The sequence below is a fragment of the Microtus ochrogaster genome, unplaced genomic scaffold (assembly GCF_000317375.1).
Source record: "Microtus ochrogaster isolate Prairie Vole_2 unplaced genomic scaffold, MicOch1.0 UNK7, whole genome shotgun sequence".
NCBI lineage: Eukaryota > Metazoa > Chordata > Mammalia > Rodentia > Cricetidae > Microtus > Microtus ochrogaster.
In genome coordinates this window covers 4791644-4809285 of record NW_004949105.1, presented here as the reverse complement: position 1 = coordinate 4809285, position 17642 = coordinate 4791644, and the positions used below count along the sequence as shown (strand labels likewise).

Sequence of the window (17642 nt, the reverse complement as noted above, 5' to 3'; positions counted from 1 at the left end):
CTGCCTGCCTCTGCCTCCTGAGTGCTGGGATTAAAGGCGTGTGCCACCACCTCTTGTCCTCTTTCTACTCTATAAAACCTTACTCAAGTGGTCTAGCTAACCATCTTTCTTTTTCTTTACACGCATTAGAGTCATTTAATTTCCTTTCACAACTATATTCAAGGTGTATGCTGCAGCTTGTGATTAATTCTGTAAACTACATGATCAAGGAACTTGGACCTAATCTTGGGTGTAGAGACATAATTATTTCCTTTAGCCATCAGCCTGTTCTTCCACAGGTAGAATTCATGGGTATACAATGCAGGAAGCTTCCTTGTTCTTGTTTTCTATCCTTGGCAAGTCTCACATCTAGGAAAAGGGAAAGGTGACTTCTAGCCTTATTTTTTCTTTCTTGTATCTCTTATTAGAGCAATTGACAGAACAACCTAAACTATTTCATTAATTGTCTTTACTAATTGTCCTAAACACCTGTATCTTTAAATCATTAATACAACTAAGCATCATTGCTCTGTAAAAATTATTATGATCCGTGAGTTTATTGTCCAGTGAGGAAGGGGGGTTTCCATGAATCAATCACACTATACTAGATACATTGGGATTCTTTTACATAGTAACTACACCATGCAAAATACAGTAGACACATGATAGCAGTGGGCAGGAGAAGGCACAGCAGAAGCAAGGGGAACTCTGGAGACAATCCCCCCTGGGGCCCTGTCTCTCCAGGGTGCACCCATAGCAACCGTGCTATGTTATCCGATGAGTGGTACTCCATAAGATCCATTGCTGACTGCAGCTCCTCTGACAAGGCCACTGCCAGTGGATGGCTTGCTTACAGTTTCAGGGGTTGAGTCTGTGATCAACATGGAGGTGTGCATGGCCTTAGGCACAGGAAGACATGGTGATGGAGAAGTAGCTGAGAGCTTACATCTGATCCTCAAGTGGAGGTGAGAGGAGGGAGAGAGAGCTAACCGAAGATGGTGTGGCATTTTGGAGCCTCTAAGCCCACTTTCAATGACACACCTCCTCCAACGAGGCTGCACCTCTTATCTTTCCCAAGTAGTTTAACCAACTGCAGACCGAGCATTCAAATATATGAGCATATGGGGGGCTTTCTTATTCAGACCAACACAATAATAGACATTTAGAAGATGCTGTTTGTTCAAGTTCAGAGAGTATTAGCAGCTATGCATAGTACAGGGGACTATAGACTATATTTGTTGGTGCGCTGCTGTGGATTATTGCTGTAAAAACAAGTGGGTATGGCTTCTATGAGTCCTGGTGGGGTGCTCTGGGGATCCCCTCAGTCTCCAGTTTTCCAGGGCTAGGATTACAGGTACTCACTACCATGTCTCAATTTACACAGGCTCTGGGGATCTGAACTCAGGTCCTCATGCTTGTGTGGCAGGCGCTTTACTGGCTGTGCTAACTTGCTAGGCCCAGTTTTCAACTTTGGTGGAGGTTAACACTTCCATTTCCTCCAGGCTTTTGATCTACTTTAGTTTGGTTATGTATGATGTGAAGCAGAGCGTCCAGAAATTCCTTTGTGCTTTCCTCATTGTATGAACATTTTGGAATCCATTTAAAAATTTATTTATTTATTTATTTATTTATTTATTTATTTATTTATTTATTTATTATGTATGCAATATTCTGTCTGCGTGTATGCCTGCAGGCCAGAAGAGGGCACCAGACCCCATTATAGATGGTTATGAGCCACCATGTGGTTGCTGGGAATTGAACTCAGGACCTTTGGAAGAGCAGGCAATGCTCTTAATCGCTGAGCCATCTCTTCAGCCCCTGGAATCCATTTTTAAAGTAACTATAAAATATTAACTTTTCTCATTTTTTTAAAAATTAAAACATAATTATGGCATTTTACCCCATCCTTTCCTCCCTCCAACCCCGCCCATGTAAACTTAATCTTATTGCTCCCATATTATATATACATATATAATCTATAACCTGCTAAGTCCATTCACTGTTGCTTGTATGTATATACACTTTCAGGGCTGACCACTTGCTATTGGATAATCATTTGGGGGGCTCATCCCTAGGGAAGACTAATTGTCATGTCACTCTTTTCAGTGTGTCTTGGTGTGCTGGATATGTCTTTGCCAACTTGACACGAGATGAAGTCATCTGAGCTAAGGAACCTCAAGTAAATGCTTTCATAAGATCAGGCTGTAGGGCATCTTCTTAATTAGTTTAATGGGGAAGGCCCAGTCCATGGCAGGGCAGGTAGCTGAGGGAGTATCTAGCACACAGCTGGCTACAGTGAGCATTCAGAAATAGGGGCCATTATGTTGTGTCTCCAGGGGGAATTTAGGTTGTTCCAGGGGATGGTAGCAGGCAGAGCAGCTTTAGCCAAGTAGAGCTATGTCCCAGCTGTGTGGAATGCTTTTCTTTTGATTTCCCTTTGTTTTAAAATTGTGCTATAGAGAGTTGTAAGCATATGTAAAAGCAGACAGAATGGCACAATGTCCTCATGTATCCCACCAGCTATCAACAAGTTCAGAACGAATCTGTTTCCTTCTGTACCTCCCTTCCCATGGGAGGTTGAGGCAAACCCCAGACACTGATTCCATTTGTGCCTGCTCCAATCTGTCCACTCTAGGGGTGAAATCTAATTAGAAACGATTTCACCATTATCTCTGCTTATGATTATGGCAATCTCCAGTGGAAGCCAAAGAAGGACTCAGAGGGCGGGCTCTTCTACAGCAAGGGGGACAAGTCGCATTCCCTGGGCAGGGATTCTGCCACCTGCCAAGCTTTCCTAAGCATTACCCTTCCCTTCCCACTTCCCTTCACTCAGTAGCTCTCAGCATCCGCCTGACTCAGAGATGGCGCTTCTGTGTCTGGGAGGGACAGTACCGTCAGTTCGAAACAAGAAATTCTTGTAGCAATTTGTCACAAGAAGCACACAGAGCAACTGGATCTCTCTCCTGTCAATAGACCTGCCACTCACCCTCTTGATGCAGGTGTGGCCTGTGTGTCCCTCCTGAACCCATTACCACCACAGTGGAACTGTGGGTCACAGGCCCACCCTTGTTTCTTATGGGGGCTGAGGAAAGACCTGCACTTTGCCAAGACAGTCTGCAACCCTTCCTTCCTCTCTCTCTCTCTCTCTCTCTCTCTCTCTCTCTCTCTCTCTCTCCCTCTCCCTCCTCCCTTCTGCCTCTATCTCTTTCTCTGTGTCTCTCTCTTAATTTCTTTTTGTCTTTCTGTTTCTCTCTCTTCCTCTTTCTGTATGTTTCTGTTTATCCCCCCTCGTTCTCTCTCTCTTGGACTGGCACACTGAAGGGTTTCTTTATTTTCCATTTTGTCACATACGTCCATGGGATGCTGGGGGAGGTGAATGACTGTCTTTCTCTCGTGCACTTTGACTTGGACCCAGCTCAGTCATTCACCAACTGTGTGGGCTACACTGTCTCAGATGGCTGGGGGATTGCCAGTCATTGTCATGGCTAGCGCAGAAATACTGGCTTCCTGTACATGGAACACAGGGGTGCCCAGCGGTGGCTCTGTTTTTGGGAGGGCTGAGTTCTCCAGACCTTGATCCAGAAAGCAGGCAGCATTTGTGCAGCCATTTTTTTTTCAGCACCCGGAACAGCTCCCAGTACTGTGCGGGTGACAAGTGTCTGTGCTGGGCACTGATGGGGTTGGAGACCCAACACCTGCTGCTACCTGTTTGATGGTCCTTGTTCGTCAGAGGGTGCTGCTTTCTCCCCAGATGTGCGGGTAACCCACCCGCCCTCAGACTCTGTGGTGTGCTGCCTCCTTGTCCCCTTTGTCTAGTACTTGAGTGTAGCCTCTAGCTGCTGCCACCTCCTGCTATCATGACATGGCCCTCAGGTTCTGGGTTGACTGGCGACCTAGAAGGTGAAGACAACAGAGTGCTGGTTAGGGTAATCCACCCTGATTGGCTGGCAGGAACTGTGGAGGAAATCAGCCAGCATTGGCCCATCCAGAGGCTTCAGGATGGGATGTCCACACCAGGAAAGGCTGTGAAGCCATATGCCTGACGGTCTGTGACTGGGTGGGTGGCAATGTGGAGGATGGAGAGGGGTCTTCATCAGTGTGACATTCACTGGGATTGAGGATGTGGAAGTGACAGACTGGCTGTGTGATGTTGTGCTTGGGTCATGTCCCAGTTCCCTGTGAGAGGAGTCTAGTGTCTCCTAGGCAACTGTCAAGGATGGTCACCATGCTGTGTGCTGGGATGCTGGGCAGAATGCTAGGGACCCTGGGGCTGAGATCTGTTTTTAGGCTCTTGGCCTCCTGCTGACTGCTTGTTAATCCACCTGCTGTGGAGGCTGACAGGGTGTGACAGCTCCAGCTGGGTATAGGTGCAGGTGCAGGATACAGGTCGCACACATAGGAGAACTTGGCTGGCAAGTTTGGAGGATGCCTCTGACCTTGCCTTCCTTACAGCAGAGTTCTGTCTTTCGGGTTTATGTCAAACAAACTGAGATTAGTGAAGAGGGAGTGGCAGAGGACACCAGAGAACAGTGTCAGCATCACCAGAGTGCAACTATATTATCAGTGCATGGCCGGCCCCATACCTGAGAATCTGATGCTACCCTGGGGCTAAAGAGAGCTGCTTGTGCTTGCTATACTTGCTATTTCCTTCCCTTCCTTCCTTCCTTCCTTCCTTCCTTCCTTCCTTCCTTCCTTCCTTCCTTCTCTTTTCTTTTTTGACAAGGTCTTACTGTTTAAGTCAGTCTAGCCTCAAACTCACTTTATAGTGAGTTTCTGGCCTTGAACTCACAGAGATGCTCCGCCATCTGCCTCCCAAGGGCTGGGATCATAGGTGTGTACCACCACAAATGGCCTTTGCTTGCTGTTTCTCGGTGGCTGCCTCTCTCTTCTCTGTGGCTGGTAATTCCCAATGGCTTTGTGCATCTCCCAGGACTGAGCACTAAATCCATGCATTGAACAGATTTCTCCTGGTGGGGGAGGAACTGCAGATAGGGAGAGTGTTCACACGCGTGTTTTAGTAGGCGTAAACACCCGGGGAACTCTCAGGAAGGAAATGTAGGTTTATTTTTTTCTTTTTGAGATAGGATCTCACTGGGTAGCTGGGGCTGCCTTGAACTCACAATCCTCCTGCCTCATCCTCCTGGGCACTGGGATTATGAGTGTGCTGCCGCACTTAGGTCCAGGAGTCCCTTGAGTTTGTTTTCCTGCTTGTTAATCTGGAGCTGTGTCATAAGAAAAACTGAAATAAATGCGTCCAACCACTATAAAAGTGGCTTCACCCTCATAGTCAGAGAAATGTAAATTGAGGCAAGCATCTTTTTTTTTTTAGCACCAATTTCACATCATTCTGGATGCACAGAAGTGGACATTCTGTTGTTGATGGCTAAGCGTGTTTATAGAACAGTGTAGCATTTCCTTGTTACAATTTTAAAGTGCAAAGAACCCAAGTATGCTACATGTCAAAGTACCAGGTTAATATATGTTCAAGGAATTTATCCTATAGAAACACCCATTTGTGAACCCATACAATTTTATAGTGACTAGCATTTGGAATCTCTATAGCAGACAGTTTAAATATCATGGGCAGGCACTTAGTAGCCTGTGGCCACATGTGTCTAAGGGGCCCTGCAGGCCAGGACTGGTACAGATGAATCTAGTTATCTTAAAGGCCCAGGGCAATTATTCATATATACTCATGAAAATGAGACACATTGCATTTGGGTGTGCAGAGGTGAGGCATAGAGAATATGCATGCAGTGGTTGCCCCTTGTGTCTCGTGGTGCAGAACCCACAGTGCCCCACATGGGTGAGTATGTGGCTGAGACACTGGCTGGTGGAAGTAAAGCCATGGTGGTCTGGTCAGGAGGTACAAACATCCATCTCTGAATGCGTCCAGGGCTGTTTTTAGGCTGAGACCCACCCTCCTCTCTCTTCTTCTCCTAGTTGGTGGCGGCCATTGTCTTCATCAGTTTTGGTGTCGTGGCGGCCTTCTGCTGTGCCATAGTCGATGGCGTGTTTGCAGCACGGCACATCGTGAGTACCACCTTCCACTGGCGCAGTCTGTCTCTAGGGCACAATGTCCATGTGGAAAACAAAACTTGTCACAGGGCCCAACTCTGACATCTTCACACCGGCTTCAACCGAGCTGCCACATCTGGCCTTCCTTTTCTTGCCGAGTCTGACTTCCGCAACTCAAAGCCTCAGCCTCCCACAGGTCACACACATAAGTGACACAGTAAGCACAAACACAAACCCCACACAGAGGGCACAAATAATAGCCACACACAGCAAATACAAATACCACACACAGCAGGCACAAACACACATGCCACACACAGCAGACATAAACACTACCACACAGAAGGCACAAACACCCGCCATACACAGAAGACACAAACATATACCGGGAAGTCCACTGGGGAAGGATCTGAGTCTTGTCATATTGTGATGAAGACCGTGTAAATCTGACCACCCTGAAGCCAGCTCTCTACCTGTCTTTACTGACTCCCTGTATCTCTAATTGCTATCCTGCCTGCTCCCCTCATGTACCACCTGGTGCCAATAGGCCTGCCTCCTGTCTGAACCCATCCACGCCCAGCCTGGCATACAGGTGCTATGCTCCACCATCGCTGCTGCCTGTGACTCCTGAGTTACTCTTTGTCTGCTGCCGGAATGACTTGTGGTTTCTAGACACCTCTTAGGTCAGGAGAAGTGGTTTGAGAGACCCCAATGATACACAGTAAAGAAACCAAAGAAGCATTTCTGGATTATATGGCTTCTTTGGCACTTCACAGGTCCAGGCATGAGCTGCCTTTTGCCTTAGCAGCTGTAGAAGCTGCCCTGCTTGGCGCTCTGCCCCAATTCACTCACCCACAGCTCTCCCTTACCTTGGCTTCCTCGGGGTTCAACACTGTGTTGGATCCATGAATGTCAGGGACACAGGAGTGGGGACACGGTGAGCTAGGAATGGATGAGCTCATGTCAAGGGGTGGGGCGTGGCAAAGAGAGACGGAGGCTTGAATGACAACTGGACGAATAGATGGGGAGTCTGGATGGATGAGTGGGTCAGCCCCAAATCTTCCTTCTTCCCTTCCTAGTAGAAGGAACTCATTTTGCTTTTAGGAAGAGAAAAGCCTAGTGCCCCTGGCGAGGTATAGAATACCTCTTGGCCCATTCAGTCCTATTCCCCTTGTCCCTGTGCTGATGTGTGTGCCCAGCGGGTAGATGGAGGGTGTCTGTAATTCTCTCCTCAGCAACCTTCTGGATGCCACACACAATACTATGGCATGCAATAATACGGTAAGCCTGAGATGGCCACTCCTGGTTGGCGATGACCATCCCTTCTACATTTATTTCTCTAGGAACCGAGGCCTCTCAGCACAGGACGGTGCCAGTTTTACTCCAGTGGGACTGGGTACCTGTATGACGTCTATCAAACAGAGGTGAGCCCCTTTGGCCAGTGTGGCTTCCATATCCTCCCAAGTCTTCTGGGTCTGGTTAAAATGGCTGTCTTGGTTCTCACAGAACGTCCCATTGCATGGGTATCAAGGCGTTGACAGCTGGGAGCTAGCCTTGGCAGTCCAATGCACAGTGCTGTTCTCCCGGGAACTGCAGCTGCACACTTTTCTCTTGGACACAGTGTTAGGGCTCATCCGTTCAGGGCTGTGTAGTCAATTAGCATTTCAATTAGCATGTTCACTGATTTAATCACTGCGACAACACATGTGCAGTGTTCAAGGACTGGGGACAGCTGTAGCGTGACCTCACTCTTTTGCTAAGTGAGACGCCAGGAAGGACAAGTGTGCACAGCAGCTGACCTATGACACCAGCCCAGGTGGGCGCTGGCATGCGGCTCAGTTGGACTGTCTACACCAGTACTATGGGGATGTGTGTGCTTAGATAAATAAGCCTGCTCACACAGTGCCAGTGCCAAGGAGGGGCAGGAATCAGTGTTCAAGGACTGGGGACAGCTGTAGCGTGACCTCACTCTTTTGCTAAGTGAGACGCCAGGAAGGACAAGTGTGCACAGCAGCTGACCTATGACACCAGCCCAGGTGGGCGCTGGCATGCGGCTCAGTTGGACTGTCTACACCAGCGCTATGGGGATGTGTGTGCTTAGATAAATAAGGCTGCTCACACAGTGCCAGTGCCAAGGAGGGGCAGGAATCAGCAAGTGGGTACCAGATTCTCATCTCAGTCTGTTCTTGGGGTCTTCAGACCTGCAAAAGACTGAAAAGGCATGTGCTGGACATTCCAGAAAAGAGATGCCAATGTTAGGTGCTTGGGGGATGCAGGTGGGGACTCTGACAGCCCTGCCTTGCCCAGTCCTGCTCTGATCTGCCTAGTGTTGTCCTGTCCAGTCCCATCTTGCCCTGCTCTGCCCAGTCCTGTCCTATGTCCTGCCCTGCCCCACCCTGCCAGGAATCAGAAGGGTCCTGGTAGTGCAGCCCTGCTTCTGGTCAAGGCAAGGTCTTGGACACAGGCTGCCTGCTGTCTATGCAGAATAAAGTATGAACTTGCCTGTCTCTGCCCCAGGTCACCTGCTACTCCCTGAGTGGAAGGTGCCAGCTGAGAGTGAAGAGCAACACCTGCTATTGCTGTGACCTCTATGCTTGTGGGAGGTAAGGCACATCAGGAGCCTGAGCGCGAGCGCACAGGCGAGACCCTGCACAGTGTCTCGTCCATGAGCGAGGCCCCCATTTCTCCCTTCCTATATCTACTTGTGTTTTCTACATCTTTCTCTGGATCTAGTTTCAGCAGTGAAAAAGTGGATTCTGAGTGATCGGGCCACCACCCAAGAGCACACACAGAGTGTGGAAGTTCTGAAACCTGGCCTGGCCCCTGTTAGTCACACACTTGAGGCAGTTGACTATCAGGTGGCCACCACCAGTACATCCCGGTTCTGCTCCCTCTCGGGTGAGACCCACCTGCAGTTTTCTGTTAGGATAGGATACACACGGAAAACGGGAACACAAAATGCTTGCTTATTATTCTGGCATGGGAGGTAGCTCAGCCATCCTAGCTGGCTATTAAGGGTCCAGGGTTACTGAGTTGGAATATCCTGTGTCCACTTTCCACTGCACTGTGAGGCCTGGTAGAGACTCCTTGGCCAGCCCCACCAAAGGTAGATGGATCCTCAGAGAACTAGAGAGGTCTCTAACTCAGGGTAGGGCTGAAACTAGATTAAAACTGTCGTTGGGCTCAGGTTGTAATTTAGGGTCAGAGCTATGATTAGCTTTGGATCTAGGTTAATCCTATTGTTAGATGGCATTGACGTTTGGCATTAGGGTTATGGCTATGGCTATGCTTAGGTTAAGTTTAGGGCTAGGATATGGGTTAGGGTTGGTTACAGGATTGTGGTTATATTTGGAATTAAGTCTGTGGTCATATTTGGTTTGGGACCATAGGGATATATGAAAGGTTAGGGTTGATATTGGAGTTGAGGTTTAGGAGCTAGGATTAAGGTTAGGAGTAGACATTAGGGTCTAGAAGTTTTGTTCTAGTTTTGGGTTAGAGCTAGGGTTGAAGTTTGGTTAAGGGATAGGGCCAGGACTTGTCCTAGGTTTAAATCTGGGGCTGGCACTGGCTTGTAGGTATGGTTATGGTCACAGTTAGAGTTTAGGATTAGAATTGGTTTTGGAATTAGCTTTGGAATTGTGTTGGTTTCTGAATTCTGGTTTAAGATTGGTGTTAGGTTTGACACTGGATTTAAACTTAGTTGTGGGATTAGTGGTTATTGTTGGGATAACCTAGTGAAGGTTTAGCTTGGGTGGTGTTGGGGTACTGGGTGTGATGAGGGCTAGGATTTGTCTTAAAGTTGGGGTTCAAGGTTATGTTGTATGTAGGTTTGCTGTGAGGTTAGGGTTAGGGATGATGATCTGTATGGGGTTTAGGGTAAGGGCTGTATTTGAATTTGAGGGTTAGTTTTAGAGTAATGTTTAAGAGTTAGGGTGGTTGTTGGAGCTTTGGTTTACTGGAGTTATGGTTTATGTTATATTAAGATACAATACATGTTAAGGTTAAGCTTAGGTTTACAGCTGGGTTGGGGTTAGACTTAAAGCTGGGACACAGAACTATGGCTTGGTTTAGGTTGTTATTGGTGCTATAGTTAGGATTAGTGTTGGAATGGGTTCAGTGTTAGAATTAGAATTGGATTTAGGTTCAGGGTTATTGACAGGCTAGTATTGGAGGGTTAGCATGTGGTTGGACATTCAGATTATGACTAGTGTTAAGGGCAAGGCTATAGTTAGGACTGGTGTTTGGTGTTGGTGTTGAGTTTAATAGTCTTGGGTCTATGGTTAAGGTAAGAGTCAAAGTTATATCTTGAGTTGGGGGTTGGATGTGCTTGTAACACAGTCAAGACTGCAGTCTTGTGGTTGTGCTTGGTCTGAGGGTAGAGGAGCATGTGAAAGGTTAGGAGTGACATTGGAGTTGGGGTTAGGGTTAATGTTAATGCTAGGATCTAGAGCTAGTGTTAGAGACTAGGGCTAGTTTTGGAATTAGGGTTTATTCTTAGGTTTAGGGTTTGGCTTAATGATAAATTTAGATATGGATAGGACTATGATTTGGCTTCGGTTTGGTGTCAATTTTTTATGCTATGTGAAATTTTATATATGGTTAGGGTTGTGATTATGGTTAGAATTAGGAATTTGTCAGCGTTATAGTTAAGATTAGAGATAAGGATAGGACCAGGATTAGGGTTAAATTTTGGTTTGGATTGTGGACCTGATAAGATTAGGGTTAGGGCTATGACTGTGATATATTTAGGCTTTGGGCTTAGGTTGTGTTTGGAATTATAGTTTTAAGGCTATGAATATCACTTGGCTGGACATTTGATTGGGTAAGTTTTGTAGCTGTGACATTTTATAGCCATGACTACCTCTAGGGCTATTTTTGCCTTGTTTGGGATTGGTTTTTCTTCAGGGAAACAGTGTTTGGTTGTAGCTATTTTTATGATTGGAGTTATATATTTTTGGGGGATGGGTTATTTTTTGGGGTGTGTGTCAAGACTACTTCTATCTAGCTTTAAGGTTATTGTTGGGGATTATGTCAGCGGAAAGACTGCCTAAAGCCCCACTCTATCCTCTCCAAGAGTCAGAGTGGCCCAAAGTCTCCTGGCTCTCTGGCTTGGAAGCTGAGGGCTTACGTGACTCCTTTACTAACCTCCCACCAGCCTGCACTGCCCCAGTGGTAATGTTCTTGACTGTGGCTCTAAGTTAGGAGCCTCATTGGTTAGACATAGCTTTAACTCATAGTGTGGTCTATTGACCATGGCATGATGTCCTGGGCTGTTGCCTGACAACAGTTCCTGCACATAGGTTAGTCCACTGGCCATAGACCTAGCACTCAATGATTGTCATCTAATCACAGATATACTTGGGGTTGATCACCTGACTGTGGTCTAACATGCTGTCACCTGGCCATGCTCTAGCAATGAGCAGTAGCTTGGTCTTCTCTCTTGTAGCACAGAGTCTTCTCCTGCCTACTATGAATTTGTGGGTGTGCGTAGCTGCCAGGATGTGATCCACCTGTACCGGCTGCTCTGGGTGTCCACGGTGCTGAATGTTCTGGGCCTGTGCCTTGGCATTATCACGGCTGCAGTCCTAGGGGCCTTCAAGGACATGGTGAGTAGTGCCATCCTACGGCCCCCTTGATAAAGGATCTAAATACCCAAGCAATTCTGCATGTCAGATGGCAACCAGGGTTACCAATCCCTTGCCTTGGAAACAGTGCTTAGCCACCGGCTGCTTCAATCTTCTCCTACCCTCTTAGGCAGAACTTGTTGCCAGGTAAAGATGGAAACTTGTCGGCAAAGCTAGTCTGTCACTGTGAGGGTCCCGGTTGCCGGGGTGTAGTTCTGGCAGGGACTGGACACAATTTGAACAAGCTGAATGAGAGAACTGAAATTCACCCATATCTAATTCTCTCTGAGCCAGCCCCACTGATCCTGCCCTTGAGCTTGGGCCTGCTACCTTCTCATCACTGGGTAGAATCTTCCTTATGTCCTTTTGGGGTCCATGTCAACTTCAGGAGTTCTTCTGGATCCACAGGACTGCCAAACACTTTCTGGGTGATTCTTCCTGTGCTTATCCTGGTGTCCCAGGGGCTCTGGCCTTTGGTTGCAGCCCAGAGATGCCGCTTAGCTCTTTGTCTCAGGTTTCTTGTTGCTGGGGAGATTTAGGGATGTCTTGTTAGGCCCTGAATTCCCACAGTCTAGTGCTTGGGCTCTGCCTGGCTTGCCTCGTCCGATGGTCGCTCCAGGTGGTGGCTCTAACCCGGAGACCATATCTAGAGGATGCATGAAGGACAGATTGGCCTGTTCTTCATGGCTTGGGTTAGGACTCCCCAGACGGCCAAGCTGTGGGTCTGAATCCTGCCTTGAATGGATTTGAAGGAACATGGACGTAGGTGGTCACTTCCCCTCTCTTCACAGGTCCCCCTGTCTCAGATGGCCTATGGCCCAACTCCGCCACCTCAGATCCTCTACAACCCTGCCCAGCAGATCCTGGCCTACACCGGCTTGTGCCCTCCATCTATGACTGTGCCAACCTGTTCCTCCTACCCTCTGCCGCTTCAGGTAGGCAAGTGTTACCTGCTGGGGTTGGGCATGCCACCGAGTGAGTGGTTGTTTCTGTGGATTTCTGAGTAGACAGGGTAGGGCTACGCATAGAGAGGGTGTGCTATGATATAGATGATGGCGACTTGGATCGTTATGGGGTCGGTCATGTCTTTGCAAGGTGCCTTGCTGCCCACGGCCCTAGTAACCCACGAAAGCATTCTTTCTACTGGAAGAACTATTTTTGCAAACACTGTTTTTAGCTGTTTTATACACTGCTTATCTTAGCCACGAACTGGCCTTTTACAGGTCAGGGAGACTGAGATGCCACTGGCTACCTGGATTTTGAACACTTGTATGACACTGAGTGTTCTAAGTGGAGCCAGGTGCATGCCAACACTCTCTGAAATTTATCTGCAAAGCCAACAACACTGTGCCCCGCACATGTGAACTTGAGGCCATCAGGAGAGGGGTCTGGAATAAGATCTTGTTTGAACAAGGCTTCGCCTCTATTCCACTCTTAGCATTGACTTGTTCATGTCCTATAAAGCTCTGGTAGCCATGTATAAAAGGGTCCCGGTTGTCTAATGGCACTATATTGACTTGCACTTGGCACTGGGATCGTGTGATCCTCTCGGCTCGCATCTTAGCACTGTGAGGTGTCAGGCAGGCCCTGTCCTCTTCCTACCTACGCTGAAACCCCTCGTCACGAGAGCCAAACCATCTGCAGGCATTGCCCAGTGTCTCCTGTGGGGAGGTTGAGAATCCAGGTCTAGACAAACCTTCTAGACGGGGTGACGCCCTACTCACACAGGCTGGCTGCTCCGTGACTTGTCTTATGGCCCTAACAGAAGCAGTTATGAGCCTCAGGGCTGTGCCGAGTGTATCTGTGTCATCACACTAAGCTGAAGTGAGTCTCTTTGGCCTGTGGGCCCAGGTGAATGCGGTTACGTCATTTGTTTTGAAGTCACACGTCCTTGGGTATTCCCCAGGAGACCTGCACCTAGTGAGTCACACTGAAAGTTGAGGCCTTGCCAGGCAAAGTGACTGTTTGAGGGGGTGTGTGGCTCGAGTGTCGAGCTCTGACCATCTCTGATGGAGAAAGCTGTCAGGGCCCCGGGGCTGACCCTATAGAGTAGCTAGGTGGGAGTAATGCTTGCGGGTCTCTTGACCACCCGAGGTTCCACGTATGTGAAGTCGGGCTGGACGAAGGCATGGGAACCCAAGTATCTAGTACAGCTTCGTTCTGTTTTCCAGGGCTCACTTTGGTGCCCCGGACTCATGTGAGGTCACTGTACTGCCGTTCCCCGCCTCCGAGGGCAGGGCCCTTTTCTCTGTGCTTCAGCTTCCTCTGCTTACCTGAAAATGAAGCTGGGGCTGTAATCCATGAATTACTTGGGTCCTTTGGGGTCTGGAGGAAGGATGCAGTGGTCCACTGCAGTGTTGGGTCCTGGATCTGGGCTCTCAGTGTGACAGTCCCGGGCTGTGCTAGTGGGACTTCCCAAAGGGAACTGGACCCTCGTCCACTGGAGTCACAGGGACCCCAAATCAGGGAATGTAAGGCCCTGTGGGTAAAGCCTGCCTCAGGACCAAGTCTCCCCTCTCTGGAACATTGGAAGCAGCTATGTCTAGCTATGTCTAGGAAAAGAGATGGTTCAAGGGTATGAGCAGGAGTAGCTGCCACTCCAAGGCCTCTGTCCTTCATGGAACTTCCTGAATTGGCCTGGAGAAGGATCTTCCTAGTCTTCAGCCCAGGAAGGACACTATCCTCTGAGGCCACGGTTCATCCTGGATTTGCTCTGTTCTCCTGGTAGTTTGTCAGATCCATGTGAGACTCTTAGGACTACCTCTGGGTAGACCTGGTGGGGCTCCCTGAGCCGGTCTGGCTGCCATTGGACACAGAGCGCCTAAATCACATAGATGCCGAGAACACAACTCCAGAGCACAGCCTGTGCAGCATGCAACTCTCCACAGAGGACGACGATGAGCAGGGAATGTGGGGCTCCGTTCCGTCCTACCTGGTGTCAGTCCTGGTCCCTGTCTGCCTTCTGTCTTGAACCCCTGGCTTGGGGAAAAAAGGACCGCTGTGGAGGGGCTCCCAGCCTGCTCTCACAGAAAGTGAGATTTCCTATGGTTCCATGTTGAAAAGGACAAATGCCCCTTGTGGTGGTGTATAGGGGACAGTCCTTTACCATGGGCACACTTTGGGAACCTGGGAGATGACCTGCCAATTCCCATCCGTGCTTCTCTTCTTCTACCTTCTGGAGTTTTGTAGATAGTGGATGCTTTCCTTCCTCCCAGAGGAGGCCTGAGAGCCCTGAGAATCCTCTGGGCTGAGCAGCTTTTACGGCAGCGTGTGTGGGAGTGTAATTGCCACATGTGCTTGGTAATCCGATTTCTGGGGACCAGGCGTATCAGATGAGCCTGTGTTTCCTAAGGAATGGATGCTGTCGCCACTGGTCAGCAGACAGAAGGAGATATTTTAAGTGTCCTGTTGAAGTCATTAGCAGCCAGCAAACATCCCTGAATATTAGGAGGGAGTGAGATGGCCGTGTGGGGGTGTTTTAGGCAGTTAGTCAGAAGAAAAACTTTAAATGGGCCTGTGCCAACACCCAGCAGTTTGCCCAGCACGACACTAAGGTCAGCCTGAACAGTATTGCGGGGCTGGTCCTCTCCACGTGGGCAGGGCCTGCCTTAATGTGCCTTGTTTAGTGAGGTGGTTTCATCTGAGGTTCCTGGTGGTTTATCCCGCGGTTCCTGGTGGTTCATTCTGAGGTTCCGGATGGTTCATCTTGTGGTTCCTGGTGGTTTAGCCCATGGTTCCTGGTGGTTTATCCTGAGGTTCCTGTGAGCTTGCGCTGTGGCTCTTAAGGGCTTGCTTTATGGTTTGTGTATTCACTTATTTTTAGAAAAGAGCAGAATTGACAGGGTGGGAAGCCCATCCTAGCAGACCTAAAAGGATGACCTTACATGCATTGGTCCCTGTGGTTAGAGGAATGCATATACAGATTTGAGAGTGAAACAAGAGAAAATTCCTGAGCCCACAGTTGAATTTTGTGTGACAATCATCATGGGTTGTCACATGACTGCCCAGCATCACACTAAGGATGAGGGAGACCTCAGCCTCGGCTCTGCCTTGGGAGGAAATGCTGCCAGAGCCTGACTCCAGCACCAGAAAGACGAGTTGGCTGCTTAGGATCCCCAGAGGTAACCAGTAGGAGCACCACACCATAGCATACAGGAGTCACTTTAAACATCTCAGTTCAGAATTTGTTTTTTAAATACTGATCTGTGCTGTTCCCCAAATTCCTCTCCTCACATGAAGTCATGCTTGATTTTGGGAGGGTGTCTGCTGGGGTGTATATATGAGGGATTTGTTTTAGTGACTGTCACGAGTGTAGGAGAGGCCACTCCATTATCCTTAGGACCAGGGAAACACTGGGAACTGTAACCTACAGTCACACACGGGCAGGATTTCTTTCTCCTTCATGGTAGTTTTTCATAAGGTCTGCAACTGATTGGAGCAGACTTTCCAACAGTAAGGAGCTGTTCAAATGTTAAGTACATCTGAAAACTAGCTTCCTTAAACATCTAATCTACGGCTGACCACATTTATAGTCACTGACCTATGAAACCCTCTGCTGTGCTGGGGGTGTTAATGATCTTGCTCTCTTTGGGAAGTGCCCAGCACCTGACTCTAGGCCATCCTGGCTCTTCTAATCACTGCTAGTGAAAATTGACTAGGTTAAGTAGGCCAAGGAAGTCTAGAGCTTCGGAGACCTTCCCCAGGGGTTCCTGCAGCCTTAGAAGCCAAGTTTGTGCCATTCGAGGACCAGATAGGGTGACACTTGACCTCTCTTGGCTGTTCCTAGGCCTGGAAGGCTTCCTGGGGGTCCTGGTGAGCAGGTAGCTCCTGGTCTGGTAGGGTACCAGGCCAATGTGATACTGGCATATATGCTGGAGGGCGTAGTTGAGTCCTCCACCTGCTGACCGAGGACACCTCTCTGTTTAATTGCAGCCCTCCAGTGCCCTGTCGGCCTCGTCCTCTGCTGACCTCTCTCGGCCTGAGGACACAGAGTCTCCCTCCCAGTGCAACTCCAGCCATGGGCCTTCTCCTAATGCTCCTTCACTCTGCACACCAACCTACTTCCTCCCCGGGGAGAAGCCTCCCCCCTACGCACCCTGACACAGAGGTAGTACATCTAAAAGTAACTTGGTTTGGGGTTGCCAGAAATAAAACAAAATAAAGCCACATTCAGAAAGCCTGCCTCTGCAGCCAGCCTCAGAGAATTCAGAAGTATCTGGAAGCTGAAGCTGTGCACTTTCTTCTCTCGGACACGCCCTCTGCCAGCACAGGCCAGGAGCAGAGGCGGAAGCAGAGTCAGCTGTCTGGCCCAGTGCCACCTCTGCTGTCCCCTCTCCCACATGAGACCCTAGCCTCACCATCCAGAAGGGCTTCTCTGCACCCGCCAGCATTCTGTTTCACCTCTAGTCTTGGTTGGTTCTCAGTTGCTCTTTTCTTGCCACGTGAGAGTAGCCAGTCACCTCTTTGGTAAAGATTGTTCCTTCAGGAAAGGCATCACAGGTTGACAGACTTCCGTGAGCATGTCCCCCAGGAGGAAGAGACCAAACCCCTTCTGTGAGTATGTCCTGAGAAGGACCAGAGAGAACCCCTGAGCTTTGCTTTTCCGATGGGGGGAGGGGGGAAAGCTTGAGCAAACACCCAAAGCTACTTCTAGAGACCTTTGAGTTCTGCCTCTGCAAGATCCACCTTTTGGCAGACTCCGAATCTCATACTCATTTTCCCCTGCGGTGCTCTGTTTTGTTGCTACTGGATCATTCATTGGCTAGCTGTTGCGGGGACACTGGGGCCTGCCTTCCCCTCTCTGTGAGGTCCAGAACTAGCAGGTGCGGGTAGAGAGGACCAGCCTGTGAAGATGCAGCTCTTGCGCCCCCTGCTGGTCAAGGCCACTCTGTCCAGCAGATCTCACCCAGGCAGGCTAGAGATATTTTCTAAATAGGGTTTCCCACAAAGGCCCACAACACAGGAAGCTGACAGGTCTGTCTGTGGAGATGTGCCGTAAACCCGAGAACTGCTCACGAATCC

General features: G+C 48.9%; 1 protein-coding gene across 2 annotated transcripts in view; it reads left to right on the top strand.

The window, feature by feature from the left end:
• Tmem255b (transmembrane protein 255B) overlaps positions 1-17000 on the top strand; it is a 25313-nt gene extending 8313 nt beyond the window's left edge. For both annotated transcript variants that reach the window (XM_005366255.2, XM_026788782.1), the window contains exons 4-9: positions 5923-6012; positions 7341-7421; positions 8515-8600; positions 11444-11603; positions 12413-12556; positions 16554-17000. In XM_005366255.2, the coding sequence (XP_005366312.1) occupies positions 5923-6012; positions 7341-7421; positions 8515-8600; positions 11444-11603; positions 12413-12556; positions 16554-16721 (729 nt within the window). In that variant the 3' untranslated portion in view covers positions 16722-17000. The remainder of the gene's footprint in view (positions 1-5922; positions 6013-7340; positions 7422-8514; positions 8601-11443; positions 11604-12412; positions 12557-16553) is intronic.
• Positions 17001-17642: the final 642 nt, after the last annotated feature.